Here is a 27169-nt window from a genome sequence, read left to right on the forward strand (position 1 = left end):
CCAGCGCCTAGATTTCCTTATTTATTCTATAATAGTTGTAATGGTCTATTGTGATGTGTTTCAGTGTTGGGCCAGCCTTGAGGGGTGTGGAATGTCTAGGAGAAAATGAGCAGTGGCTGTGCTGTGTGGTATGCACTAACGCAATGAAGAAAAAAAAATACTGGGAGAGAGGGGGGAGGGAATGCTTTAGATATAGTGCCATTCGATGGGCAGGATACCGGTGTCCAAGCTACCGAGCTGCTTGAAGGCGGCAGGGGAGAGATCGAGCGAGCCCCAGGCGCACTCGTCACCGGGGCACTTATCGACGATGCGGGCCTCGACAGACTTGCCGTTCGCCTGGTTGACGATGAGGACGCGCTTGTTGCAAGCGGGGTTGCCCCAGGAGACGGCACCCATCTGATGGGCGTTCAAGGCGACGGTGGGCTCGGAGTCGCCGTTCCACTCGATGTTGCAGGAGCCATAGGAATCCGTGAACCAGGTGGCCTTGCCGGTGTACTTGACGTCGGTGGCGAAGATATTGTCAGAGTCGGCGGTGGCGGAATCGATCTTGACGGAAGGGGAGGGGGTGACGGGATCGACCTTGACGGAGGGGGAGGGGGTGATGGGAGCGGCCGAGGCGAGAGCGGCGAAGGCGAGGAAAGCGACGGAAGCGAACTTGACCATGATGAATAGATGAAAGAGAGAGAGAGAGAGTTGGAGGATTTGAGGAGAGGAGGAATGTCTTCTTTAGGGCAAGAGGGGCTGTAGTGGGTGGTCCTGTAGAGATACAGTGGAAAGGTGAATGAATGTGCTTTTTGATGATGGAGGAAATAGCGGGAAAGATGTCTCTTTTTATAACAAAAAAAAAGGTGCCGTTCAGGTGCAGGGACTATGAGACGACTAAAGGCACACGACAAAGATCTGGAGCCTGCAAGTATCTCCGCCTCGGTCGAGGTTGCTGACTGGATAAGTCTCTGTTCCCCTGTCCCTGTACCAGTTCCCCTGGCCCCCTGGATCACATTCCTTGCGAGTCAAAAAGGGCCCCGGACCGGAATGGAAGGCGATGACTGGCAGGCGGCCTCACTAGTAAGTGACTGAGGAGGAGAGGGCGCCTGCTTGGCTGTGTTTCACGAAGAGGTTAACAAGGTTATGCCGGTGACCCTCTGTCCCCTGCCCCTGATCCATCTCGTATCGGTACAAAGGTACGGTTCCTCTCTGTGGTTGGCTCTTGGACAATTCCCTCCAAAAAAATTCACCTTTCTGAGGCGGTAGTGGGCTGGTCCTATTGGAGGGAAGGAAGGGCCTGCTGAAGACATGGGTTAGTTTTCTTCATCTTATAGAACGACCCGAATTCTAGGGTTGGAGAATGAACTAAATAGTTCTTACTAATGAGCCAAATTCTTCCTGCAACGCGAGCTTGTTATGCTATGCGCATGTATGCACGTTGGAGCCCGAAGGACTTTTTAATTGCCAAATGAGGCATGGCTCAGTCCATTTTCATTTCTTTGTCAGGTGCGTAGTCCGTCCTCCCCGTTGATCTGGTATGTGCCCTTTGTTATTTCCAGATCGATGTTAGTGTGCTAAGTTGAAGTGCTGAGGCACAGAGTTGAGCTCCGTTCATCGGTTGGTCAGTCGGAGGAAATGAGAAGGGGCCGGTGCTCGAATCACAGCGGATCACTAGAAAAGAGCGGGGCGAGAACCTACTTGTGTCGCTCAGCCAGGGTCCTCACTTCTGAGGGCGCCATTGTAGCTGGTGCTGTCAACCGCTGCTGCTTTTTGGAGATGTAGAGTTACAAAACGGCTGTTCTGGGCGGCCAGTCTCAGATCGTAAAAAAAAAAAAAAAAAAAAAAGGCGGGTGCCCTGGGTACTCAAAAAGGAAAATATTCCTGAAACCACTGCCGCCATATTTCACGGCGCCCGATTTGGCCCCGTTTTTTATTTTATTTCTTCAATTGACTTGAAAATAGTTCGAATTCCACCAAGAATGTGGCGCTAATCCTCACCGCATGGCTTCGACTCCGCCTGGAATGCCCGCATTGGCCCTCGCTGCTCTTTTTGTTCTCTTGCAAGTTCAGCTTAATGCTCACTCATATGGAAGAGAATATTATATGAAATTAATGCGCCTCCATGCCATGCCCGATTCACTGGTCGTAGATAGTCTATCATCCGAACATCTATGCAAATGCAAGCATGGCTATTCCTATTCCTCACTGCTACATCCGATTATTGGCTGCTTGCACAAGTGTAACTAGTCAGTCATCCTCCAGTAATCGAGAGGGAGTGCCCTCAAGTATTCAGTATAATTGAAAAAATCTATAGAATATATAGGTTTAGAGTGGGTATGTTTTGTTTCATTCATTTATGACCACTGTTGCAATCATCATTCTCCAACACGCGAATCCTATCCAGAAAGGATTCCGCATATCTGTAAAAGCGACTGAACTCATGCAGCAATCTGGGGTTATCGCTGTCAAGGATGTCCTGGGTGGCATTAGCGAGACCCTGACAGATTTCTCGTATATAGGACAACTCCTTTTTGCGTGGGCTCGACTCTGACGATGAGTGTTCTTCGAGGGGAGGCTCAGTAGCGGTAACGGTGCGATTACGGAGAACAAAAATGACCCTCGCTTCCCTCGGCCTCTGAGGAGCCTCATAATCCATGTACAAATCGTCGTCCTCATCAATTTCGTCCTCATCGATAAAATCACACTCGTGCTGCTTGAAAACGTCCTGGTATTTGTCGTCACTCATTATTTTCGTGGCAAACGCAAGGATCGCCTTTGAAGGGCCTTCGCTATTGCACATGTTGATATAGTTGAGGACGGAAAAGTCTTTTTGCTTGGAAATGACGTCCTCGATCTCCTGATATTTCTTTATAAGCTCCTCCTGAAGGCGGATTATTTGATCCGTTCCTGTCTCTACACCGAGGCTTCGCAAAAGATCCCTGTGCGCTCGAGGCATGATTGGGACACGTATGAAGCAGTTGCGGATGTAATCAGGAGCCACCTTCTTCCAAGACTCAACAAGACAAGCCCAGAGTACTCTATTAGGAACTGTTGCATTCGGGTTTCCGGTTTCCGCACGAGCACGAGCTATAATTTCGAGCATTTCCTGGCTGTATCGAAGCTTGAAAGACCGGATAGCGCCAGCGTCCAGAGGATGGATAAGGGATGTTGCGTTTGATGGCAGTCGTATGATAGTAACGTTGGTAAGACCTGCGTCCTCGCTTCTACCATGTCCTCCTGCGCTACCGATAAGTAGGCCTATCTTGCGTCCTTGTTGTTGCATATCCTTATTTAGGTCTTTAAGCCATTTGTCGAACAGAGAGTGGGTCATATATCCGCTGCATTTGGTGTCAGCATCAATGCGCCCCAGCGTCTCTTCTTTCAACCCCCGGGGATGGCTCTTCGCTATAAACAATAAGATGTAATAATGGATCTAGTGAGTATCATCGCGAAGATCACTGCTCGAATGTGTAGTTATATCTCACTCACATAGTACAAACAGCTTGCGTTTGTCAGAGCCGGTAGCATTGCTGCAAAGCAAGATCGACACACGAGCTGCTCGAACGATCTTTTTGCCACGAATCTGACCAGTTTCAAGTGTTTTGTTTGAAAGGGTCTTGAGATAAAGGCCAGTTTCATCACAATTGTAGATATCGTTGGGGTTAAAGTCGACGAGCTTCCTTTGAGCGTCCTCAATCTGGGACCGATAACTCGCTAGATCCACAGAGCCGCTCTCGCCATGCCCAGTGTACTTCGAGATTCCCCGCCGAGTCTTGAAACCACGAAGCCATCCGCTTGAAAAAGCAATTGGGTCCGGCCTATGATTACTGGCGTAGTAATCCTTCATGGTGCCCCATAAAACCACAGCTGTTCCCTGTAGGCGAGCATCGGTCAGATTGATGCCTATTGAAAAAAGAGTGTTAGCGCTCTAGGAGAAGCATTTAACATAACGGAAATGAATAAACAACTATCATACCGAGTTTTCTTTGCGCCAGATACCATTCGTAAAGGGCATCTTCCACGGCCTCCATTGTTCGCTTACGATTGCGTAAGGCATTCTTGGCAACTTGGGATGGGTTTCCTTTCACGATTGCCAGGATATTGTGCCGCTTGCTCCATATATCGTGAGCCGTAGAAGCCTTGATACCATGTTGACGTGCAATATAGGTTAAGGAAGCTTTCTCATCCTTCTCTTTGGCAGCTAGAACACTGGCGATAAATCGCGCCTTTTCCTCCATTGTACGCGAATGATGCTGTCGCTCTGGTTCCTTGGAAGGTAAGACCCCATTGTTCGCTCGAAGTTTGTGTCCGGCTTTGGGCATGGTGTTCGATGAGAGGGCAGCGGATGTAGGATGAATGGTGACAATTGGGCGCGAGGTAAAGCTATATATTTTTTTTAAATGAACTGAATACGTGAGGGCACTTCCTCCAGTAACCCGTAAGGATTTTCCGGATTACTGGTGGCTGAACAACCCGTCCCGTTGCATGGTGGCGTGTGTGCGGAGCGGCGGATCGAAAAAAAAAGTGCTCACGCCATCATTTGGCAAGCCCATGGATCTATAGAATACCATACTGCAGTTGTAATCTACTGAGCACGAACATGAAGGGCATGGCATGCAATTCGCCCTCTTGTTTTTTATATTTTTTGTGAGCTGCTCAGTTTATACGGAATAAATGGTAGATTAGCCCTGTCAGTATTCATAGTGCCGCGCAGACCTTCAACCGTAGACTTGGGTACCACCTTCAGTACAATCGAGCGCTGACACCTGCGCAAGCTGGAGCCCAATTCAATATTCTGTATTGCCACACGCCAAAAGAATCGGCACACAAAAAAAAAGAATGGGTTACGAAGTGGGCGATCAGCTAGAAAAGAGTCATCTCCAAAGGATTCATCTTTCGTCTTGGTTTGCATCCTTTCTTCCATTCATCACCTTCGGCTCTTTGTTCTTGTTTTTCTTTCTCGCACTCTATTTTGGCTACACACCTTATTCCGCATAACAGTTTTTTGCGCTCTGCTCAGCACAACTCATATTTGGTGTCAACTCCAATTGTGCTTTCCTTAAGCACGTTTTCTCTCTATCTCTCTTCCTTTCTCTCCATCTTGCCTTGATCCAGTTGTTCTTCGTTGGAGTTCCAGCTCTACAGGAAGAAGGAAACGACCAAAGGAATCCGCCCCATATCACATATCACACCATCGGCCCAAAACAATGGCGCCCTCCTCCAAATCATCACTCTCGTCTGATAGCTCACGGCGCTACAACCCTACGATCTCTTCAGAATCCAGTGGCATTAGCACCCCTGTCATGAAGGGTCCCCGCAGTATCTCGCCTTTCAAGGCCCTTATCGTCGGCGCAGGTGTGGGTGGCCTGATGATGGGTCTGTGTCTCGAACGAGCAGGAATTGAGTACGTGATCCTGGAAAGAATGCCCCAACTTCAGTTACCAAGGACCACGATCCAGCTATCTGCAAACACCTTGAGGTGTATAGAGCAATTGGGCCTGCTGGATGAGGTCATGGCGATTGCAAAGCCCGTTTCGATGGTCAGGCTAAGGAAACATAACATGGCTGTCGTCGGCAAAATTGACGCGACTTATGTCAAAGAAAGGTACGATTCGACCCGACTCCAACTCAATGCCAGGTACAGCGTCCAGGGCAAAAAAGAAAAAAAAGATCATAAATAGAACGTTAAATCGCGCTTCATCTATTCTGTTCCACCCTTTTTATCTCTTTATAGATATGGTCACTATTCATCCATTGTCCAGCGGACAGAGTTCCTGCAGATCTTGATCTCGCGGATACCTGCACAAAAGATTCAATGGGGCCGATACGTGCTCGATATCGTGAACGGCAACGCCGGCGTGCAATGCCGCTGTGCCAATGGAACGATAGAACAGGGCGATATCCTCGTCGGTGCTGATGGCGCCTACTCAGCCGTCCGTCAGAATCTGTACAAACACATGCAGGAAAAGAACCTGTTGCCAAAGTCAGATATGAAACCACTCAAGCACACGCTCAACGCCATAATCGGACTCACCAACCCACTAGATCTGGAAAAGTACCCTTCTGTGGGAGCGCGGTTTAGCGAGGTCGATATTGTGGTCGGCAAGGAATCGCCCTACACGCTATGGCTCTCGCCGACCTCGGGCAATAGAGTCGCATGGTCCGTAGGTGGAGATTTGTTGACACCTGAGGGTAGCACGAATGCTAATTTCAAGCAATCAGAGTTTGGACCGGAGGCAATCGATGCTGCGTGTGCACTGGTCGAGGATCTGGAAACGCCCTGGGGTGGCACACTCGCGGACTTGATAGGACATACGCGGCGGGATTTCATCACCAAGGTCATGGTGGAAGAAAAACACTACAAGACATGGCACTATGGGCGCACGGTACTCATCGGTGAAGGTGAGTTTTGGAGATGCTCGTGCGCTACCTTCGTTTGCTGGCGATCCATATGATATGGGAAAGCCTATCATCAAGATGGTTTACTGGTGCAAGGCAAAAAAAAAGAGGACATACGGACTAAATGCTCTTCCCGTCGTTCTTTCACAATCACTATTCCTGTTCGGTATCTTCAGCATGTCATAAGGTAATCCAGATCGATGTACTTTTTGTTTGTGAATTGGTTTGTATTGTTCACAATAGCTAATCATCTAGGCATTCCTTGCTCATTTGTTTATATATCCAGTTTGTGCCCTATTCAGGCCAGGGCGCAGAGCAGGCAATTCTGGATGTGATTTGTCTCGTGAACCTGCTCTACCGCATTTGTGACAATCCGAGTCATCATGAATTTTGCAAGGTCTTTGAGGCGTACTATGTACAGCGCGGCCCGATTGCCAGGAATGCAGTCAGTGTGTCGAGCTCGATGTCGCATTTGATGAACGCACAGGGTCTGTCAGCGGATTTGAAGCGCAAGATCCTGTTCAATCTGCCAGAATGGATCAAACTTGGATCGGTGGATAAGATCCAGGTGCGCCCATTGTTGGATTACTTGCCTCCTACCGAGGACCGCGGGGCCAAAAAATCAGTCAAAGTCCCTACTTCCCCTATTTGAACAGGTGTTGATGCGTTTTTCTTTGGTTTTGCTTGTTGTCGGGTTTCGTTCGCTGGATTATTTTTTCCATCTAGTTTTCCATCTAGTTTAATTCTCCTGCTCTTTTTATGTATCATATTATCCTATAGCCGTTATTTTCTCTTGTCACCCATGCTTTTTTTTTTTTCGTAATCCTAATGACTTTGATATGTTCAACGCGTTTCATGATAAACAACCGTAGTTATAGTCCTACAACCCATGGTTGAAATGTTAGTAAAATAAAATACCATTTCACTTTGAGAGCCCCCGTGGCATCGTTCTTGGATGTCAAGAGCTTGAAGATGACTCCAGTGCTTGCTGACTAGCGGCGATAGTGATGCTGGCGGCACTAGGATGGGGAGTAGCTCGCGAAAAAAGCACGAGTTGGGCTTATTGGGCTTGTCGAGCCTGGGCCTTCAGGACATTCAGGGCTTTCGTATGCCCGAGGTCAGGGATAAAAACTATGTTTGCATTGTAGCATGGTTCTTTAGGGAAAGCTGGGATGTGTAGGAGAAGGTTTAATAAAGTCCAAGGTGTGCTTTGGTGAGATGGAGGTGCATCGCAAGGTAGGAGCGATGGAGAGTTGCCAAAAGGCGCGGTTTTTATGGGCATCAACGCATGCATGCACTGCCAAGAACGCGAGGCCTTTTGTTTCGGCAGGCCTTGATAGATAGCCTGAGGATAGCATTCGTATTGAGGAAGCGTTTCTTCACCACGTACAACCTAACTATCATTGGCGGGTCTTTTACATGGCTTCATGTTCGTTTGGTCAATCCACTTTAGTCTATGCCAATTTGCCATCAAGCCGCATTTGAATATTTAGAGGCAGGTCCGAGGACAATGAATTCTGCGTGTTCTCGTAGGTGCAATAGGGTGCCAGGGTCTGTTACCGAGGCGACCGCTGTTCTGGTTGTTCAAGGAGTAAGGGGTGGGATATCTCCCCTCCATTCGCATACCAACGGGGGTATGGAGTACTATTGGCATTGGAATTAGCACCCCTATCTGTTGAGTTTCTGCACAGTGGACCAAAACGTATAGTCGTCTGCGGAAGGCGTACGTGTCCTGAGGTTGTCAGGAGTGTCTTGTAACACACTCATCTACCAGTTAAGACGAACTTGAGGAGGAGGGGGGGTTTTTTTTTTCGTTTTTCCTCTCTTATACCTCACACTTTCCTCTTCGTCCTTCAACAGGCCGAAGTCGTCATCCGTACAGACGCCTCTTTCTTAAACCCTCTTCCCATTTTCTCTCCTAGCTTTGTGCTATCATAGTGGCTTCGATGACAGACGCACCGACGGATAATACTACCAATAACGAAAGCTGTATCTCACTCAAAGCAACAAGGAATCCGTTGGCACAAATGGTTCCTCACGAGCTGCTCGTCAAGATCTTCTATAATCTCGAGGAACGACCTCAACATCGTCATACCCCCACGTCCTTTATCTCGTTCTCGTCTTCTTTGTCCCTTGACCGATCCAATATTTTATCCTGCGCACTCGTTTGCCGAGACTGTAGGTTTTGCTATATTGATACCCTTCTTCCTGCAAAAGTCATTCATGCATCTTTGCTGAAAACTTCAACCAACTTGTCTTTGTCACTTGACTAACGTAGGGTACTATGCCGCTGTGGACACATTGTGGCGCGAGGTCGATCTCCAGAGCGTGGAATCGTTTATTCAGTTTAGTAGGGTCCTTGACCCAGGGTTTTCGTACATGGATACTGAGCCTACAATCGTCTACTCCCCAAACGGATACCGCGAGCAGGGCAGGGAGTGTAAAGAAGGGGACGACTATGCAACTACGACGGAACACGATGTACGGGAACGCGGACACGGACAGCTGCTGCATGCGGGGAATGCTACCCATCTACAGCATAAGCAGCCCGTTCGCTCGGGATTCTCGGAAGTATCGTCAAGGACACCGTTATCGGAGCAGGATATCTCTTCTCTAAGTTGTTCTCCCACTCCAGGTACAGTACCTTTGGTACTCACGTACTAACGAAAAGACAACAAGCGGATGAAGCAGTAAAGAAAAAGGGGGGAGGGCAGGCGCTGTGAAGATGAGTGCGAATACCACCACTCTCGCCATGGGCTGCTAGCGTCCTTGGAATCTGGCTTCTTGGACTTTCACGGACTCGGGGATGACTGTTTCGCTTAGAGGTGGTGTCATCCACCGGATAAAGAAACCACGCCCGGACAGATGGTCCGAATAGCAGGGCGAGTGGAGTACAAGCAAAATAAGCACATGACTCTTGCGGGAGAGCAAACTTTACTGTCTTACCCCACAAACAACCTAAAAAAAACGGGACCAAACAGAGATTGGGTCGTGTCACTATGCGATTAAGACGAGCGATGCAAGCACACGGCGTGGTCGGTTGGGAGGGGGCACCATCATGGAATGGCGCGATATGAAGGCACATTAAACAGCCGAGCCGAGCATATGGAGTAGCAAAAAAAAAATCCGCATTCCGCTAACTTGGCCCCTGCGCATCGTTTTTTTTCTGCTGCTTAGGTCTTGCTGGGTACGCCGGAAAGGGATACATCCGATCATTTTCACTTGCAGGAACCAGCAATTGTCAAGTGCCTCGTCCGTCCCCATATCTCCCTTCCTGTATCAACGATCGTCACCTTATTGCCATCTCGTCATTAACCCACCTCACCTCGCTGTCGATACACCATTGCACTGCACTGACAGACTTGGGAGCCATCCAGCTCATCACAGCTTCCTCGCCATATCTCAAACGGATTAATTTGACAGGATGCAGACGCATCTCCAATCTGACGGTCCAAGTTATTGCACAGCTGTGCAGCCAGCTTGAGGATCTGTCGTTGCAAGAGTGTGGATTAGTCACGGATGATGCGATCGAGGAACTTGCATATCATTGTACGCGGCTGCAAAAGGTCAACATTGGACAGTGTCATCGGGTGACGGATAGAGCACTGCTGGCATTGCTCAAATCATCAGGAAGGATGGTGCAGCTCGATCCGGCGTCGAAGGCCAGGACGAGGAATGCGCGACTGACAAAGCTGAGTGTTGCTGGATGCCATGGCATTACGCTTAAGGGCCTGCTGGCGATCGCGGAGTGCTTGTCAGATAAGCAGCTGGAAGAGACAGACTTGGACGGATCAGGCGGCTGTGGATCGTCGTTGGTCTCTTTGACATTTACGTATCCTCCGCTTAAGAATACAGCACTATCCACGATGGCCAATGCGGGTCCAGTTCGCAAGGCGACACGGTTATTTCCAACACTACCGACGACACTGGAGGAGATCACGGTCTTTGATGCCTTCAATTTGACTCACGACGACGTTGTTTGTCTGGTGGGAAGAATCGGGCCAAGGTTGAAGAGCTTGCGGCTGGACAATGCGAACGCCATTCGGTCGGAGACACTGGCGCTTATCCTAAATGCTTGTCCGAATTTAACGGTCCTCTGCATCCCGCGAGCGACACAACTGGACGATGCTGGGGTGATTCAATTGGCAACTGCAAAGTGTGCTCAATCGTTGGTGGAACTGGATTTGAGTGCATGTCATGGTCTGACTGACGCGTGTTTGACAAAGCTGGCTAAAAGCCATCTGCAGCCCGATGATATCTCATCGCCATATGCATCACTGACCCTGGAAGACTCGAAAGGAAAGGGCGTCCAGGAGAGAAAGCCGCCTGGTGGATTATTCCCGAACCTTCGGCGCCTGGATTTGTCCTACAATCACAGGCTGACGCTGAGCGGGATCATTCCTCTGGTGATGTCGCTAAAAAATCTATGCACGCTGGATGCCTCGTTCTGTGGTGGTGGCGTGACTAGGTCATGGTTCGAGTCGCTCCAGTCTATCTTGGACCCGGCAGTGACCACCATCAACTCTTCTTCAGATAATGAGAATTTACAGGACGGTTCATCAACTGACAGTGGTGCAGTCGAGAGCGCAGTATCCCCGCTTTCGTCATCCGCTCAGTCTTGTCAGCATGAGGAGCAACAGCAAGAATCTGGACACCTCCATCAAACGACGAACGGTGCCTCGGGAATGGATCTGTTGCAACCATCGGCTCTGATTCAGAACTTGCAGCAGCTCGTGGACAATGCGATCCCACAGACGATACCGAGCCGTGCAGGGCTGGGAAGATATGTGGGTCCATTGCTGAATCGCCCAACAGCTACCTTCCAAAACAATGACCAGGTCCCGCAACACCCGCAGCAGTATCCAGGACAGGGAGTCGCGTCTACACAAGAGGAGGACGGGGAGGGATCACAGCAATACGGCCGTCGATCGTCAGCCTCCTCTGTGTCTTCCTCCTCTTCCACATCCTCTGCCTCGTCCACTGCGTCATCCTCTTCTTCTTCCTCCTCATTTTCATCGCTACTTTCAGAACCACTCCCTTTGAAGGAAATTCAACAACGTCAGCCCCGACGCCACTCCTACCCTCGTTCAAGGCTTCCCCTTTCAAGCCGTCACGACATCCTTGAGAACACGCTACGACGTGTCGGAGTCCCAGCAAGTCTACATCTCGAATCCTGGTTTACGCCTCAGCACCAGCAGCAACTTCAGCAGCTACACCAGATACAGCTACAGCATCAACGTGATGTACAGGACCAGCTAGCGGCGAATGGAAATCAAGTTGATGGCTCAGCGATCCAAGGTACTGCAATATTGTTGCCCGAGCTGATGGAGCATCCGGTGATGATGGCGCCGAGACCAGGAGTGGCAACGATTCAAGCAGATGACGAACCACCGCAGCGATGGCTCCAGCAGTCGCATTTCGGAAGGCGGCGAGGATCTGTGGGCAATATCGTGGTAGGGTCGTGTGAGATCTCGGCGTGGGGGCTGGCGAAGCTGAGGGAGGAATGGACGATGCCCCCGACATAGACTGTTTGCTTATCTGTTTGTAATTGAAGCATTCTTTATTGTAACTTAGGTTTTGAAATGGAGTAGTGGACGAGCGTTAGCAGTTAGGAAGCGCGTTTGATATGAATAATAAACCTGCTTGAATAAACGTACGGTTGCATATTGTGTTATATACATGACCCTAAAGGTTCGTAGGCTTTTAGAACAAACATGGGTGGCGGCGTATACATTCATTTGGCCCTTGAGAGCGCATTCAGGATGGGAACTCTATTCTTCGCTATAGCATGTGAACAGAAGGGCAGAAGGCCAGGCACTACCTCTTTTGGACGATGCAGTGGGTGGTTGGATAGATGGATGACCCGATAAGTCCGGTCGCCGTAACCATCCTGGAAGGGTTCCATGGAATAATCATAAAACAAAGAGGTGAGCATGCGCGTTTACTATTTTTGACCTTTGCAATCGTGAACGATCCTCCCTCCGTTCGTTCACATTGTAATGGCCTTGGGTGACAACGAAGCGATCGAAATGAAACAAAGCCCTGGGAGCCGTTGCTTGTGCCACCACGAACTTATTGGGAATCAAGAAAATGGAGAACAGCCAAAGAAAACAGCGCGACAGACATGTGTAAAGCACCATTTGTCTGGGTGCACTGCAATTAATCTTCAAACTCCACTGTGAAGGGTATGAAATGGATGAAGGGGTTCTGGAACGCATCCCTACCCACGCGGGGAGGTACAAGACCGTTTTATGAACATTCCTAGCCCCGCCCGCAATGAGCCTTGCCTCTTAGGAAGGAACAGAGAAAGAAGCGGAATGGCAGTAGTGCCGACAGACAGGCCTTTTTTTTTTTTTCCCTCGAGGCGATTCACGACTCGCGATCGCGTCAACGAGGCACCCCTTGGCTGCAGCACGGCGCCCATCTTATTCAAGAATAGGAAGGCTAGTTTAAAGATAAATCCAGCTACGAACAAGTCGCGACAGGCCCACATGGAACGTGCAATACTTCCCACACGTCTTCCCTATTTCTTTTGGACCAAACTTTTCCAAAAGACAGCCTTGCCAAACGATGCCGACCGTTGTTGTGAATGTTCTTTGTCCTCCTCCCTCCTACATAGATTTGAGGGAGGAAAGGGGTTCATGCATCTTCCGGATTGCTCAAGGGATACATGCATACACCATCGTGTATAGTAGTCTACTCTTGTGTCTGAACGGAAAAGAACAGGTAATGCGCGAGAGAGCCCCATTGTACCCGGGAATGTCAAAAGCTGCAAAAGACCTAATTTTTTCTCCTTTACCCATTTCTCACAACCTATCTTTTTACCTCATGCCCTCGCTTTCTCTACCGTATGGCGCAGTTCAAAAGACAGTAAGAGCAAATAGTAAAAAAAAAACAAGACGTGCCTTTCAGAAACCGGCACCGTCAGCCCTCCGAAAACTGGGGGTGTTTTTATGGATAGATGTCGTGAGCAACATCAGAAAGAAGAATAGCCGTTGTATGAATGGGACAGCGCGTGGGGATACAGGGATAGAAGAACAAACCAAATAACATCTACGTAGAGCGAAAAGGTCGCGAGGAGCTGGACAGGTGGGCGTAACACTGCAGATGTCAAGAACAGAAGCACGTTGCCTCGTTTCACTCGCTCCGCCCTCTTGTTTTGCGATGCTCCTAGGAAGTTTTTTTGAGCGCAGGGAAGAGAGGAAGTGGGCTTTCTAGATGAAATACATCGGGTGTGTTCTGAGTTCCTGTTACTGTCGCTATGACGTTTTGCTTTTGATCCGTCAAAGAACAACTCAAGGTCGTCAGCACGACGGATCATGGTTAAACCTTGCGAATGAGATTGACTGTCTATTGCACGTTTTTCATGAAAGGAGGGCGTTAGTTATGACCCCGGAATGGGCAGAGTATACGGAAAGGTGCTTTTCACGCATCAACGCGACGATTGATAACCGGGTATTTGCTGAGTATACATATGACCTGGTTCTATGCTTCTCCTGGGATTGAAAGTAACAATCGACACCTTGTTGTGGTGGGATAGTATTTCGAGCCAATGAAATTCCAGGATTGTACCATCTGGACAGTAAAAGACCGGAACGCGTAGATCGAATATGGTTTCGTTAGTCGAAAAAGTAACGAGAGCGTCTTCCCAGTTTTATGCAGTTGGCTCTTTGGAGAAGGGCTCTGCTCAGCGAGTGTTGTTGAACCCTGGGATTTTGGCCCTATCAGGTTGTGTGATGATAAGGCATGCACCCTCGGTGAACCCGGGGATGGTGCAGACAAAGCCATTGGCAGGCGCACAAGGGAATGGGGGCGCACGGTCATTGGCTAGGCTAGGACGACCTCTCCGGGCGAATGACTGAATACGGAATCCCAATGCCATGTACAGGCTACCTATACTTCTTCTTTGCTGAGATCAGATACGCTTCGATTCTTCACATACCCGGCGCCATAAGCAGAGAACAGACGAAGGAAGGAAATGGAGCAGTGGATGTGATAATACACATGTTCAGAGGATACGCTCATCAACTGTGTTTTTTTTTTTTTCCTTTGTGCACACTCAGTGGAGATGCAATTGAATGCGCTAAAATACTCATGGTAGTAACAAGCCCGGGTCTGTTCCACGTAGCGTTCCTTGCACGCTCGCCTTCATTCCTCTGGCTACACCATGGCCCATGGCTACCCATGCATTACAGCAGACGACATACTTTAGTTTGATCCGGACTATAAATGGTTCAGCTCCATTGCCTATTTTCCTATTTTTTTTCCTTCTTTTCTTCAGTCCACCAACTCCTAACACTCTTTGTCGATACATTCAACCGCTTCTTTCGGTTTCTCTTCTCCTTCCCTTTATCCGCCTTCCCTCTTCTCATAATCAAAATGGTCAAGATCGTCTCCTTTGCTCTGCTTTCCATCGCTACTGCCATCTCGGCTGTCTCTGCCCTTGACGCTGCTGGTCAGTTCAAGCGCCTCGGTGCCTGCCCCACCCTCGGATGTGTCTTCCCCCCAGATAGGTAAGCGCCCATCCTCATCGCCACTAGCATTAACATTGGCGCCAGTGCCCCTGCACACCACTCAGTAGCCATATCTGTGTACAATCTACTTCAGTGGTGTAGTAGGCGTAAACTGTTCTTGAGAGATGAGTGCATATATTAATCTAAACGCGCATTTTTCATTTTATTCCGCTCCCGATAACAGGGCTGAGTTCCTTGCTGGTGCCCACTTTGACGTCCGTGTCGAGGTCCACGCCGAGAACGAGGACAAGCCCAACACCGACTACACCTTGACTATCCAAAAGCTCAGCGGCAACCCCAAGGACAACAAGCACGGCGGTCCTAAGGCCGTTGATTTCTCCAAGTGGTCCAAGATCAAGGCCAGCGCTCCTGAGTCCTGGGACTTCTCCTACAACAAGGATGCTGCTGCCTACTGGAAGGGTCAGGATGGCGACAAGGCCGCCGCTACCCCCGTCCACGTCGCCTCGACCGCTTGGCGCGGAGTCCAGATCAAGGAACCTGGCACCTACAAAGTTACCTTGAAGTACAACAGCGGCAAGACCACCGAGGCCGTCTGGACCGTCAACCCCGTCAAGAAGCGCAAGGCTAAGAACGTTGTCTTGTTCATTGGTGACGGTATGACCACCGCTATGATCACTGCCGCTCGCTTGATTTCCCAGCCCCACATTAACGGCAAGTACCAGAAGCACCTCAACCTCGACCAGTTCCCTGTCCTCGGCCACATCATGACCCACTCCTTGGACTCTTTGATCACCGACTCTGCCAACTCTGCCTCGGCCTACAACACTGGCCACAAGTCCTCCGCTGGCGCCTTGGGTGTCTACCCCGATTCGTCCACCAGCCCCTTCGATGACCCTAAGCAGGAGTTGCTTGCTGAGCTCTTGCGTCGCCGTTCCAAGAAGAACGGTGGTGCCGGAGGTGTCGGTATCGTCACCACCGCTGAGGTCCAGGATGCCACCCCCGCTGCCGTCTACGCCCATACTCGCAACCGTGATGAGAAGGCTACCATTGTCGACCAGATGATTCACGGTGCCAACCCCGTTGTTGCCGATGTCATTCTCGGAGGTGGTGGAAAGTACTTCCACAGCAAGGCTGGAGGCAAGTCCCTCAACGGTACTGACTACTATGCTGCCTATTCCAAGGAGCGTGGCTACAAGGTCGTCAACGACAAGAAGGGTCTCCTCGACTACAAGGGCTCTGACCCCTTGCTCGGAATCTTCCACTCCAGCAACATGGATGTCTGGATGGACCGCAACGTCTACAAGAACAACTTGAACAAGAACGGCACCGACCCCACCGGTAACGGTCTCCCCGCTCTTAACCAGCCCAACTTGGACGATATGGTCATCAAGGGATTGGAGATCTTGGATAAGCGCCACCGCAAGGAGGGTTGGTTCCTCATGGCCGAGGCTGCCTCCGTCGACAAGATGATGCACCCCCTTGATTACGACCGCGCCTTGGCCGATCTCCTCGAGTTGGACAAGTCCGTCGGTAAGACCAAGGAGTGGCTCAAGCGCAACAAGCTCGACAAGGATACCTTGGTCCTCGTCACCGCTGACCACGGCCACTCCTTCGATGTCTACGGTTCTGTCGACACCCAGTACTTCAACTCTTTCTCCGACTCTGAGGAGCTCGAGAAGAAGAACTCGGTCGGTACCTATGAGAACTCTGGTTGGCCCTCGTACGTCGATGCCGATGGTGATGGCTTCCCTGATCAGTGGGATGTCCGCTACACCCTCGCTGCCGGTACCGCCGGTTTCCCCGCCCACCGTGAGGACTTCCAGGTCAACATCAACGGCACCCGTGTCCCTGCCGTCCCCAAGTCCAACTCTCACCACCACTACCAGGTCTACGAGCCTAACCCCGATGATGCCCCCCATGGCATCACCAAGAGCGGTACCTTGGGCACCACTGAGTCCGTCGGTGTCCACTCCCTCCAGGATGTCCCCATCTTTGCCTCCGGCCCTGGCTCTCACTTGTTCGCTGGTATCCAGGACAACACCGAGATCTTCCACAAGATCTCTGAGCTCTTGGGTCTCGGCGAGCAGAACTAAGAGGTTTTTCTTCTACCTTTTTTTTTATGACTATACAACAAAGCGCTTCCCAGTCAAATGTAATACCATAGTTCGCATCATCTATTCTATATACCAGTCTTCATAATAGCGGGGAATCATCTGCATAGAGTATTGTCAGCCCCGCGTCCCAAAATCTCAAAATAAATAAAAGTAAAACAGAATTGCAATGCTTTTTTTTTTTTTTTTTGCAGCTGACCGGCGTACGCGATGATCCCCAGCACCACGACTGGCGCATATAAAACGTCCTCCTCCATTCCCAAATATTTATCCGATACAATGTGCACCGCCTTGATCAAGAATGTCGTTTCATCATTCTCCATAAGTTGTTTAATTAAACGAACTCTCCTCGCCCTCCTAATGAATGTTGTACAGAACTTGAGGCGTTGCGACTCTTGATGGTTTCGATCTCTGCCTCCAGGTCTGCAATCTTCTTATTCGACGCGATCCTGTACTCCTCCAATGCCAAATGGTGATAAATTAAGTGTAGGACCAATGATGCCGCTGTGGAGTAGATAAGGACGTTGATGATGGGTTCGCCGAATCGACCAAAGAAGGATCCATTGTTTGAGCTGCGATATGATCTCCTGGCTGATCCCGCGACGGCTGCCTCTGCTGTTGATGATGATAATGACGCTGCTTCTGTAATGGCGGATGCAGATGATGCGGTAGGGCCATTGCCGATATCCAGAGGGATCGGGCGGGGTACACGGGCAGATTCTGAGGCGGATCTGGCGGGGGACGAGGAAAAGAGACGGGTTATCCGGAACGACAGAGCGGCCGACTGATCAGTATGCCTGAGAATGGAGAAGTGAGCTGATCGTGATGAGGCTACAGTCGCAGCAACGATTCCTTTCCGTGCAAACATTTTTGATATTCGTTTTATGGGGGGCCGCTTTCGAGTCGAGGTATGGCTTGCAGATCCTTGTTGGGGTGATGAAGAGACATGATCAGGAACGACCTTTTTGCCCATTCGAGTACAGAACAATTCAGGCTCAAATACGTCACAGAACGCATCCTTGCAAGAAAGTACTGCATCTGAACTGTAGAGTGTGCTTCCTGACATAGATATATATCTACATAGTCTATCATTGTTTGACGCCAGGGGTTTCCATCCCTTCCAAGGATGAGGCTGCTTGCTTGCATCCTCCAGCTCGTCCTTGCCCTCACCCTTGCTCCACTGCGCTAGCACTGCTGCTACTGCTCTCGGCTTCTGTGTGCGGTCTTGCATCTTGCATTCAAGGGTAGTGTCCGTCCTTATCTACTGGCTGAAGATAGAGCGATCGTTGTTGATGGAGTAAATGGCTGCGAACGACGGTGCAAATGTTGTACCCTGACATAATATTGCGGTGCATGAAAGTGCCGCAGGTTGAGGAGTATAGCCTGCGGTCCTTGCTCTCGTAGTCCATCAGTACTAACTCATGGAGCTTTTTCTTCAACGCAGCATTTTACCAAAACAAGATATCGAGCTCACGCTCAGAGAACGACATGAAAGGCTGCTCCGTGTCCGTTAGTGGGGCCGTCTGGCGATAACTCTTGGGACCAATAGAAGGCTGAGCTCAAGTGTTTTCTGATGTCGACGAACTGGTGTTTCAGCACGCGAAGCTCTTTACCCATGCAAACCTTAAGCTCGCGCAGACATTTGTCGACGCGTTCAACAGCTTCCTTGCGAAGGTTCTCTCGGTGCACTTGAGTGGGTTCTTTTTAGACCGAAGGAAGGCCGTCCAAGTGAAGAACCAAGTTCGTCTGGGCCCCAAGCTTCAGTATCTCTCGCTCGACAATGCGGTGAGCATCGTCCATAGGGTGCGAGGAATAAGCGTAGCGAACGGTAACATAAAAAGGCCCAAGGATATCGCAAAATTGTGATTAATGGAACTGAGGAGGTTGGATAGGTGGGAGGATTGATTGGGAAGAACTGGTTCATACCCTTTCCTTCTTAAAAAGGGCCACAGGCCCTCTCTTTTTTCCTCCTCCTAACACAACTCTCCATGGTCAATCCCCTCTCACACCCTCACTGTCATTCCTTGCACCATATTTAATGGACTTATAGTCTACTTGGATACGCTTCGCTATTTCCAAACAAATGTTTGTCCGCAGTGTCTACGTCATCAATTTTTTTTTTCCTGATCCGCATAAGAAAAAGTAACTCAACCCCACTCCCTCCGAAGAGTGTTCACACAAACAACGCAGCACCGAAGATTCCATCACTCTTCTTCTTTCTTCCTTTGTCCCCCTCATATCCATAGAATACGCACCATGTTCAGAGCTATCCGCCCCTCTGCTGCCCTTTACCGCTCCGCGGTCCTCTACAAGGCCCCCGCTGTCGCCGCCCTTCCCCGCAGCGCCATGGCCCTGAACTTTGCTCGCTCTTATGCCTCGGCCGGTCTTGCCCGCTCCGACATTGAGAAGCGTGTCTTGGATATCTTGTCCGGATTCAACAAGATCGACCAGAACAAGGTAATGGAATCAGTCATAACTACCACGCTCGATTGGATTCTTTTATTTGCCGTTGACGATGGTGCGATCTGCAAGGACACAGAGGCCGACGCGATCCATCACTGATCCTCGGAAAAACAACAAAATCACGACTGTGATTAGACAGACGCATATACGCACACGCACACCTAAGGCTGGATTGCAAACGATTTGACAGGAAGCAGTGCGGACACCCACTTGGAAGACTTTGGTCGGAGGACACAGATCGCACGTTGTTGGACTCGACAAGACGCACAGTTGATCTTTCACTCGGTTGTTTACAATAACAAGGCCGTGGCAACACAGCCAGAAACATTTCCCAGGATTATCAACAGCATTAAAAAAGGACCTCTTCAATGGGCATTCACTTCGATGTATCGCACTCAAGACGGCCGAGTCGCTATTACACTTGATCAATTACTTGCCCATCCTCACACTTGATCCCGAAAAGACTCCTTTCTGCGCAGCACACTTCTCTAACGCCTCAATCCCTTTCGGATTTTATCGATAAAATAGGTCTCTCTCCAGGCCAACTTCAACAACGATTTGAAGCTGGACTCTTTGGACACTGTCGAGGTCGTCATGGCCATCGAGGAGGAGTTCTCGATCGAGATCCCCGATAAGGATGCTGATGAGATCAAGTCTGCTGCCCAGGCTGTCGACTACATTTCCAAGCGCGATGATGCCCACTAAATTGCACATACATCCTTTCATTTTCTGTCTCTCTCTCTCGACTCTTTTCTCTCCCTTTCGCCTTACACTTTTGCCCATCGATAGTACCATATTGTCCTTTTTCTCTCCTTGTGCAAAAAACTTGAAATATACTACAACACAAAGTGCTTAAGATCGTTCAATCGTTTTGATATGGTGAAAGGACATTGGAAGTAGTGATGAGACGCCTGGAAAAGCGTCGGATGCTTTTTATTTCCAGTGGTCGTCGTGACCAACACGCCCATTGTTCAGCCTTTGAGTGCTTTCTAATCCTCTCGACCATAAGCTCCTATCATCCCATGGTATCAGGATCGTTTGATATTATTGTAGCCTCGTCAATCCCATAACTTGCTTCCTTTGATCCATAGTACTCTCGCCAGGGTCGCACTTCTTGCCTAACTGAGTGAAGGCGCGCAAAAGTCCTACAAAACACAGCAAGGAAAGTTCGGACGAAATTGCAGAGCTCGTTTATTGAAAGCTCATATGCGGAGGCATACAGGAGAACGCATGTTTAATGTAATGAGGATATCTATCGGAATACGCGTTCCCAGACAGTCCTTCCACCAAACAGCTCTTCGATGACCGATAGCTCTTCCTCTGGTCGGTTGTCTAACCCGCTCATGCCGTTTTTGGCACCACGTCGATCATGAGCACGATCGTGATCGTCTTCGTCGTCACTATCCATCATCTTCTTCCGATTATCCATCTCTGCAGCCTGCTCTTCAAACAACGACTTTATGAAATCCTGCATCTGCTCATTTCCCTGCGAAGCCATCTTGACCACCATCGCGTTCATCTTCTCCAATTTCCTCCGCGGCACTGAGCCCTTCTTTGAAGACCCAGGCGAAGGTGGCCCCTGATTCGGTCCAGCAGGGCGAGGCACCTGGACGACCGTAACACTCCAGAGGATAGGGTAGTCAGCGCGCTGGTCAGGTTTCTGACCCGGGTAGACAGTGAGTTGTTCGAAACGGCGGAGAATAGATCGTTGGAGACGTGCGGTTTTGGGACCCATGATAAATAAAGAGCCAATGGTCGAGTGCGGGTAGAGGGATGGAGCGTAGGATGTCATTTTTGGACCTGGTGGGGCCGATCCTGATGCTGATGCTGACGTTGCTGACGATGCCGAGACGAAGGGCTTGGATGGCAAGGATGGGTTGTGCTCGATCAGGAAGCCATCGCGGAAAACGACAGGGCCTCCCGCCAGTCGATCGGCGATATCCCGAGGATCTTCCTCATCAACGTACTCCTCTTCCTCGTCTTCCTCTTTTTCTTCTCCTTTTACATTCTGCTGCTTCACATCTGTGATCGAATCGGGGTTCGGCTGCAGCGATGCTGTCGAATTTGGCTCCAGCTCCGCCCATCGAACGATCAGCCGCCACTCTGACCGGTTCGCCTTCCATCGCTCCTCCTTACCACGTCCACCCGCGATCCAATCCAACACCACACAACTCGGCAATTCATCATCCTCATCATGTTCTTGATCCTGAGCCTTCCCTTCGATCCTACATCGCTGTGCCTGTAACAAGATCTCGTGTCTCAGAAAGACACTCGAATCCTCGCATGCCACGACCGCGGGTCCTAAGAAGAGGAACAATGAACCCGGTCCGACTGTGCTATGGAGGGTCTGCGATGCGGGCGGATAATCTGGCCGAGGAGACTTGTAAATCTTGGTATTGCCCTGTCCCAAGACGAGGAGACGAGCGTGTCGTTGGAGGATGAATTGAAGATCTGGATGGTCGTCCGCGAGAAGGCCGCCGCCATAGGTGATCATGTAGACGATTCGGGGAGGCGGGGGTAGAGGAGGTCTTGTGATAGGTGATGATGAGTCAGTATAGTCGGAGGAGGCATTGGTTGTTGGGGAAGCGAGAAAAATGGTGTTGTCAGACGCCGGGGAGAGGAGCTTGAGTGGATAGGAGGCGCGGAGGGAGTCGATCTGGGTGAGGCTGGTTTTGGAGCGTGCAGTGGCCCGGAGGAGATTCTGGGAAACGACGGCCGTAGTGGTTGCTCCGGTGGATACCACCCTGGTGGGGAGGTGGGCAGAGGCGGGCTGGAATGCCATGGCGTCGGATGAGAAAGGGGTGATGCCGTTCCTCTGCAGCCTTGTGGGAGCTGATGGAGAGCGATGAGATGTAGGAGCAGAGATGGAATGGAACTGAAGGAGGAGTGTCCGTTCCGTTCGTCTCTCCGTCGGTGAGACCGATAAAGTTTCGGTGCTTTATCCCTACTGGTCATGGATGAACCAGGGCCGAGCTCCTCACACGCATCTTTTTTTTTTTTTTTTTTCGTCCAAATACATGCGCATGGTCGTGCTTTTGCATCAATCGTTTATTTTGGTGCAGATATCGAACGCGTTTGTCTATGTACGTGTTCTAGCGGCGGACAAGACCAAGGTTGATACCCTTCTTGCCGGCTCCACCTCCATAGGCAAAGTATCCACCCTTGTTCAACTTGACCTCATTTTTATCCGGTCCCTTAGCCTTGGTTTTCTTGCCATCACCGGTCGCATGCGTGTTGATCTTCTGCTTCTTCTGCTTCACATCCACAACCGTCATATCCAACTGTGGCAACTTGCCATTCTTTGCGCCCTTGATAATCACGTTCGCGCAGTGATGGTAGAACTGGTCGGTCGCATACGCCGTCCATGAGAACGCGAACAGGCACTTGTCCGAGTTCGTGCACGAAGGCACGTTTTTGGGGATCAACACTGGCCACTCGTAGTAGATGTCCGGGCACGACTTGGTGTATTGGCCGATGACCTTCCAGGTCTTGCCGCCATCGTACGAGAGCGAGAACTCGCAGGCACCGCCACCATGGCGCGACTGCTTGAGTCCACTGGGTGGAGGGAACTTCTTGGGGTTCTTGATGTTGAAGTTCCAGAATCGGACGGGGATGACCTGACCGGCCTTGTATGTTGTGACAGGGCCCTTCTTGTAGCCGCCTATGTGATTTACAATGGAGAGTATGAATGAGTACACGATGGGTTGGTAAAGCGAACGACGTGTGCTTTGAAATTAATAAAAAAAAACCCCCCTGCTTACCGCATGGGAACTTCTTGCCCTCATAGCCAATCCAAGCATGGACATTGCTTGAAGGGTGGCTAGACCAGGGACCAGCCTGGGCAGGAGGGTTGGAGATGGCCATATGAGCCGAGGAAGGGGTGAGCAGCGAAAGGAGCATGCTAGTTCCCAGCAGGATGCTGCTGGCAAATGCAGTGGTCTTCATTATTGTATGGTTTTATAGAGTGTCGCGAATGAAGCCAGATGAGACGCAGCAGTAGATACTGAAGAGGGCGAAGGAGGAATGAAAGAGAAGAAGTAAGGATGCCAGCAGGGAACGAGGAAGAAGTGTGCCTGGTTATATAGGGCCCAAGGACCCCGAGTTTAACCAGCCTATTGGGGAATGAGTGTCATGGCATGAGAGCCTGCATTTGAACAAAGTAACCCTTGTTAGGCCGCCGCCTTTTGTGAACCACACAATCAGCGAACAGAGAGGGTAAACCGATGAGCAAAATCAGAGCCCTTCTAATCATGCCTTTCATTATTGCACCCATTTCATGAAGGGAACTACTGAGCACCCGTACCATATTAGACATAGAGGACCGGGGAACGGGCTAAACCTCCGATGCAACCGCCAGGGGCGAGCTATTCTGACCCACATCATGAGCTCTTGTCGGACATTTGGGGACAGAGGCTGTTTGGGGCAGGACTAGTCTCTTTCAGCAAATTAAATAACCAATGGTCAGGGAAATCCTTGGGCGCCATCAGGCTGTGCGTGTGGACCACTCCGTCTTTGCGGTCATAGGGTGCCTCGATGGTCCATTATACAGTGAAAGTTAGCAATGCTGTATGACAGCCATCTGTGCCGGCATGCGTCCACGATACTTCTCTCAAAGTTAAAAAAAAAAAGACAACGAGCGACTTCAGTACATGCCTGAAACATTATGTTTACAGGAAGAGGAAAGAAAACATACCTGAGGCGCTTAGGGACCGAGCGATGAGAACATGCCTAGTCTTTTTTAATGCCTGTAGGACAGAAGGTGGAGATTATCCTAATGTTTAAATTGCCCCATCTGCTTTGTCATTTCTCCCGCTGGCTCTATTTTGGATACGTCCATGTGGAAAAATATTACGGAAAAAAAGAAAAGAGCATTCCTGTGGTGAATTTTCCACTGTCCGATTAGTCTAGTGTTGCCCTGGGGCATCACAAAAGGAGCGTTAGGCCTTAGCAGATTTACAAGGTTTTAATAGATATCTAAGCGCGGCACTATAGTGAGGTTGGGTTTATTTCTGATGATATATAGCGGATTCTGTACACGAGACTCATGCGTGAGACTGGCTTCTACTCTTCCTTGGCAGGCGCCAGTTCGCTCTCGGTCGTCTTCTCGGGGTCGGCGACCAAGTCTTTCTTGTCCGCCAATGTCGCTGTAACGCCCTCAGGATCTTCCTTCTCCTCCGTGTCCAAGGCATCGGTCTCCTGAGCAGCCTTCAACAACGGATGTGTACCAGCCGATCCCGTCAATGTCAACTTCCGGTCGTGGCTGTACACACGAAGGCCCAGCATCACCTGCCAGCGCTCCTCCTCGAACGAAGTGGGCAGAGCATCGGCCTCATAGTCCTCATCATCGACACCCAGTAACTTACGACCAGTCATGCGAGCCATTGACATGGATCGAATAAGACTTGCTTTACGCTGCTGGAACATGTACGAGCTCTTATCCATCTTCACAGACTCGATCAGGACCTGGACATCATCATTGCGTGTTGAGGGACTCACGGCATTATCGCCGCTATCACCTTCTGAGGTTTCTGGCACGATATCAGTGGGCTCGCGTTGGACGTGGGGGATAATGGTGTAAGTTCCAGCCTCGAGCTCCAGCTCACAATTGACACTGCGCGTCGAGTAGGGGACAGTGATCCTGGCGCGTCGAATCAGCTTCTCGTCCTTGTCGTATACGTGGAACGACAGCGTATTGATGAACTCGGTGTTAAAGGAGCCATAGTAGCGTGTGTCTGGCTGAGAGAGGACAATGACCGTGTTGCTGGCCTGGTTCAAGGTGAAGTGGAACTTGCCGCTTGAGCGGGGTTCGACATTGTATGGGATCCAACTCGAAGCCACAGACCAGGATGCATCAAAGACGCGACAGCGGTCGAGGGTTGTGAAGATGCGCAAGAAATCGCGGTATGGCATCCAGAAGCGACCGTCATTCTTATCCTCCTGCTTGAGGGCCTCCATGGCCTCCGGAGACCATTTTTCAGATTGATCAGACCAGTCTCCATTCCATTCGACCTCGCCCCATGGGTTGCGGATCTATAGTTTTCCAAAGGAGCGAATGATACACATTAATATACAATGGTCGCAGCTTGCAGCACAAGCAGACAGCAGCGCGATAAGAGATCGCTACTCACATGAACGAGGCGTTCACCATTGTACTCGGCCACTTGCAAGACACTGTAAGCATGTCCAGACTGGATACCATGCTTCTCGGGATCCTCCTCCTGAAAGTTAATTGAGCATCCCATCAGAGTTGCCTTGTTGACTTGCTTCATCTCCTCCTCCCAGAATCGGTCTCTGTCCAAGATATCGCCGGTAAACATCATGGAGGCGACTCCTCCAGTCAAATCTTCAATCCCCTCTGCGGTGTATCCTCCTGTCAGGGTCTCGTAATCGCCATGGATCTTGGCATATGCCTTCTCAATGAGAGGCAACCACGACTCGCGTTCTTCGTTGCAGGAGCTGAAGTAAAGCTGTCGACGGAACGACTGCGGTTCGATCTTGTAGAAAAGCTGGTCATCAACCACGGTCGACACCCAGTCGCCATCCTTGAAGAAGATGAAGCCGTACACGCCCACCTGCTCGTTCTTCTTGACGCAGAGCTGCTGTAACAGTCCTGGGATGTTGGAGAGGACGGCCAGCGAGGCCACAAACCAGCAGTCGCCCACAGAGCCCTAAAAAAAAAACATCCGTGGATTGAACACATGATCTGAGTTTAGAAAAACAGGAAAGAACAAAAGGCAGTGCATTCGTCTCCCACGTCTCTTTTTTTTTCCCATCTGAGTAAGTACCTGTTTAATATCATCAGGACTGGCGCCGTTCAAGAAGAACACTGGGTTCCTGAAAAGATCTGGCAGACGCTTGGTTCCTGCAATATCCTTGTAGACGGTCTCGCTGATCAAGGACGCGTATAGGCAGTTGCGACGGTCGTTCAACAGATCGAATTTGGAATCGCGGAACTTGCAGTTCTTGGCCAGACATTCCTCGACAATGGCATCGACCTTGGCAGCACATGCCTCGCGAGCGGCAACCATGGCCGAGGTTGCCACTAGGGTAACTGAGGGCAGCTGCAGAGTCTTGTTGTGCTGGGCCTGTGCGGCCGCAATCTGGACCAGGGCTTCCTTTGAAATCTTTTTGCTGGACTTTGTCTTCTTGGCCATGGTGGTGTATACTGTATCTGATTATTAGGTTTGGCGGATGGAAAGAGAGTCAAGGCCGGATGAAAGGTAGAGAGAGAAATTGAAGGAGGGTTGGTGGGACGGAAAAGAAGAAAAAGAGGGAAGACGCGAAGATGGATGTATGGTTTTTATATGCGTTCCTGAGAGAACGGGCAGTGCCCCTGGTTTTTTCCCCTCCCTCTTTTTGTGCCTGGTCACAAACTGGGAGACCAATGGGTCTAGGTGATGTCCATTCCCATATCCGTCGACACACACAGCGTTGATGGGGGAAAAATAACTAAAAACGCTTGTTCTCAGCCTCGTCCGTGTCTTCCCGTGCAATCTTGTCCCTCTTAGCCTGGGCTTAGCAATTTTCCATGACCATCACCCCGTTTTCTGAAGTCCTACGCCTCCGACCAGCCATTCCTCCCATCATATGCTAGAGAGAGAGAGGGAGGGAGGGGGGTTGCTATAGAATGCTATAGAAACTGTGGAATGGGTCTCGACCTGGCTCAATTCGTTATCTCGAGATCCGGACGTAAAGAAACACTGCCACAGCGTGAGATGCTCTTTATTTTCCCCTAAT

General features: G+C 50.2%; 9 protein-coding genes across 9 annotated transcripts; 4 read left to right on the forward strand and 5 right to left on the reverse strand.

The window, feature by feature from the left end:
- Nucleotides 1–186: 186 nt before the first annotated feature.
- Nucleotides 187–663, reverse strand: BC939DRAFT_473076 (RlpA-like double-psi beta-barrel-protein domain-containing protein-containing protein; the record flags this gene model as incomplete). Its single annotated transcript, XM_051558326.1, has 1 exon — nucleotides 187–663. The coding sequence occupies one exon, from the start codon at nucleotides 661–663 to the stop codon at nucleotides 187–189; it is 477 nt and encodes a 158-aa protein (XP_051416993.1).
- A 4529-nt stretch (nucleotides 664–5192) lies between these two features.
- BC939DRAFT_498955 (uncharacterized protein) lies at nucleotides 5193–7036 on the forward strand (the record flags this gene model as incomplete). The annotated part of the gene is made up of 4 exons (XM_051559884.1): nucleotides 5193–5623; nucleotides 5720–6387; nucleotides 6561–6571; nucleotides 6671–7036. The coding sequence occupies 4 exons, from the start codon at nucleotides 5193–5195 to the stop codon at nucleotides 7034–7036; spliced, it is 1476 nt and encodes a 491-aa protein (XP_051416994.1).
- Nucleotides 7037–8194: 1158 nt separating this feature from the next.
- Nucleotides 8195–9375, forward strand: BC939DRAFT_188197 (uncharacterized protein). Its single transcript, XM_051550502.1, has 2 exons — nucleotides 8195–8562; nucleotides 8663–9375. The coding sequence occupies exons 1-2, from the start codon at nucleotides 8331–8333 to the stop codon at nucleotides 9046–9048; spliced, it is 618 nt and encodes a 205-aa protein (XP_051416995.1). The 5' UTR covers nucleotides 8195–8330; the 3' UTR covers nucleotides 9049–9375.
- Nucleotides 9376–14669: 5294 nt separating this feature from the next.
- On the forward strand, nucleotides 14670–17159 carry BC939DRAFT_419076 (alkaline-phosphatase-like protein). Its single transcript, XM_051553048.1, has 2 exons — nucleotides 14670–14897; nucleotides 15082–17159. The coding sequence occupies exons 1-2, from the start codon at nucleotides 14764–14766 to the stop codon at nucleotides 16949–16951; spliced, it is 2004 nt and encodes a 667-aa protein (XP_051416996.1). The 5' UTR covers nucleotides 14670–14763; the 3' UTR covers nucleotides 16952–17159.
- Nucleotides 17160–17164: 5 nt separating this feature from the next.
- BC939DRAFT_437287 (uncharacterized protein) lies at nucleotides 17165–17963 on the reverse strand. The gene has a single exon (XM_051553675.1). The coding sequence runs from the start codon at nucleotides 17940–17942 to the stop codon at nucleotides 17304–17306; it is 639 nt and encodes a 212-aa protein (XP_051416997.1). The 5' UTR covers nucleotides 17943–17963; the 3' UTR covers nucleotides 17165–17303.
- A 1105-nt stretch (nucleotides 17964–19068) lies between these two features.
- On the forward strand, nucleotides 19069–20329 carry BC939DRAFT_437289 (acyl carrier protein-like protein). The gene is made up of 2 exons (XM_051553676.1): nucleotides 19069–19426; nucleotides 19961–20329. The coding sequence occupies exons 1-2, from the start codon at nucleotides 19226–19228 to the stop codon at nucleotides 20135–20137; spliced, it is 378 nt and encodes a 125-aa protein (XP_051416998.1). The 5' UTR covers nucleotides 19069–19225; the 3' UTR covers nucleotides 20138–20329.
- A 270-nt stretch (nucleotides 20330–20599) lies between these two features.
- On the reverse strand, nucleotides 20600–22439 carry BC939DRAFT_437292 (UreD urease accessory protein-domain-containing protein). The gene has a single exon (XM_051553677.1). The coding sequence runs from the start codon at nucleotides 22212–22214 to the stop codon at nucleotides 20685–20687; it is 1530 nt and encodes a 509-aa protein (XP_051416999.1). The 5' UTR covers nucleotides 22215–22439; the 3' UTR covers nucleotides 20600–20684.
- Nucleotides 22440–22441: 2 nt separating this feature from the next.
- On the reverse strand, nucleotides 22442–23561 carry BC939DRAFT_437294 (uncharacterized protein). Its single transcript, XM_051553678.1, has 2 exons — nucleotides 23194–23561; nucleotides 22442–23093 (listed from the first exon to the last, which is right to left on the reverse strand). The coding sequence occupies exons 1-2, from the start codon at nucleotides 23375–23377 to the stop codon at nucleotides 22525–22527; spliced, it is 753 nt and encodes a 250-aa protein (XP_051417000.1). The 5' UTR covers nucleotides 23378–23561; the 3' UTR covers nucleotides 22442–22524.
- Nucleotides 23562–24392: 831 nt separating this feature from the next.
- On the reverse strand, nucleotides 24393–26770 carry BC939DRAFT_406140 (uncharacterized protein). Its single transcript, XM_051552846.1, has 3 exons — nucleotides 26218–26770; nucleotides 25561–26100; nucleotides 24393–25462 (listed from the first exon to the last, which is right to left on the reverse strand). The coding sequence occupies exons 1-3, from the start codon at nucleotides 26584–26586 to the stop codon at nucleotides 24494–24496; spliced, it is 1878 nt and encodes a 625-aa protein (XP_051417001.1). The 5' UTR covers nucleotides 26587–26770; the 3' UTR covers nucleotides 24393–24493.
- Nucleotides 26771–27169: the final 399 nt, after the last annotated feature.

The sequence above is a fragment of the Gamsiella multidivaricata genome, assembly GCF_025024155.1.
Source record: "Gamsiella multidivaricata strain RSA 2152 chromosome Unknown BC939scaffold_4, whole genome shotgun sequence".
Lineage (NCBI taxonomy): Eukaryota > Fungi > Mortierellomycota > Mortierellomycetes > Mortierellales > Mortierellaceae > Gamsiella > Gamsiella multidivaricata.

What these genes read in the sequence shown, in the direction of transcription:
- BC939DRAFT_437294 (XM_051553678.1), bottom strand. Translation starts at nt 23,377, where the DNA reads ATGAAGACCACTGCATTTGCCAGCAGCATCCTGCTGGGAACTAGCATG. An exon ending in GGGCAAGAAGTTCCCATGCG is followed by an intron (nt 23,094 to 23,193) that starts GTAAGCAGGGGG and finishes TAAATCACATAG; the next exon opens with GCGGCTACAAGAAGGGCCCT.
- BC939DRAFT_406140 (XM_051552846.1), bottom strand. Translation starts at nt 26,586, where the DNA reads ATGGCCAAGAAGACAAAGTCCAGCAAAAAGATTTCAAAGGAAGCCCTG. An exon ending in GTCCTGATGATATTAAACAG is followed by an intron (nt 26,101 to 26,217) that starts GTACTTACTCAG and finishes TTTTTTTTTTAG; the next exon opens with GGCTCTGTGGGCGACTGCTG. An exon ending in ATGGTGAACGCCTCGTTCAT is followed by an intron (nt 25,463 to 25,560) that starts GTGAGTAGCGAT and finishes GGAAAACTATAG; the next exon opens with ATCCGCAACCCATGGGGCGA.
- BC939DRAFT_437289 (XM_051553676.1), top strand. Translation starts at nt 19,226, where the DNA reads ATGTTCAGAGCTATCCGCCCCTCTGCTGCCCTTTACCGCTCCGCGGTC. An exon ending in ACAAGATCGACCAGAACAAG is followed by an intron (nt 19,427 to 19,960) that starts GTAATGGAATCA and finishes TCGATAAAATAG; the next exon opens with GTCTCTCTCCAGGCCAACTT.
- BC939DRAFT_437292 (XM_051553677.1), bottom strand. Translation starts at nt 22,214, where the DNA reads ATGGCATTCCAGCCCGCCTCTGCCCACCTCCCCACCAGGGTGGTATCC.
- BC939DRAFT_419076 (XM_051553048.1), top strand. Translation starts at nt 14,764, where the DNA reads ATGGTCAAGATCGTCTCCTTTGCTCTGCTTTCCATCGCTACTGCCATC. An exon ending in TGTGTCTTCCCCCCAGATAG is followed by an intron (nt 14,898 to 15,081) that starts GTAAGCGCCCAT and finishes TCCCGATAACAG; the next exon opens with GGCTGAGTTCCTTGCTGGTG.
- BC939DRAFT_437287 (XM_051553675.1), bottom strand. Translation starts at nt 17,942, where the DNA reads ATGGGCAAAAAGGTCGTTCCTGATCATGTCTCTTCATCACCCCAACAA.
- BC939DRAFT_188197 (XM_051550502.1), top strand. Translation starts at nt 8,331, where the DNA reads ATGACAGACGCACCGACGGATAATACTACCAATAACGAAAGCTGTATC. An exon ending in CGCACTCGTTTGCCGAGACT is followed by an intron (nt 8,563 to 8,662) that starts GTAGGTTTTGCT and finishes TGACTAACGTAG; the next exon opens with GGTACTATGCCGCTGTGGAC.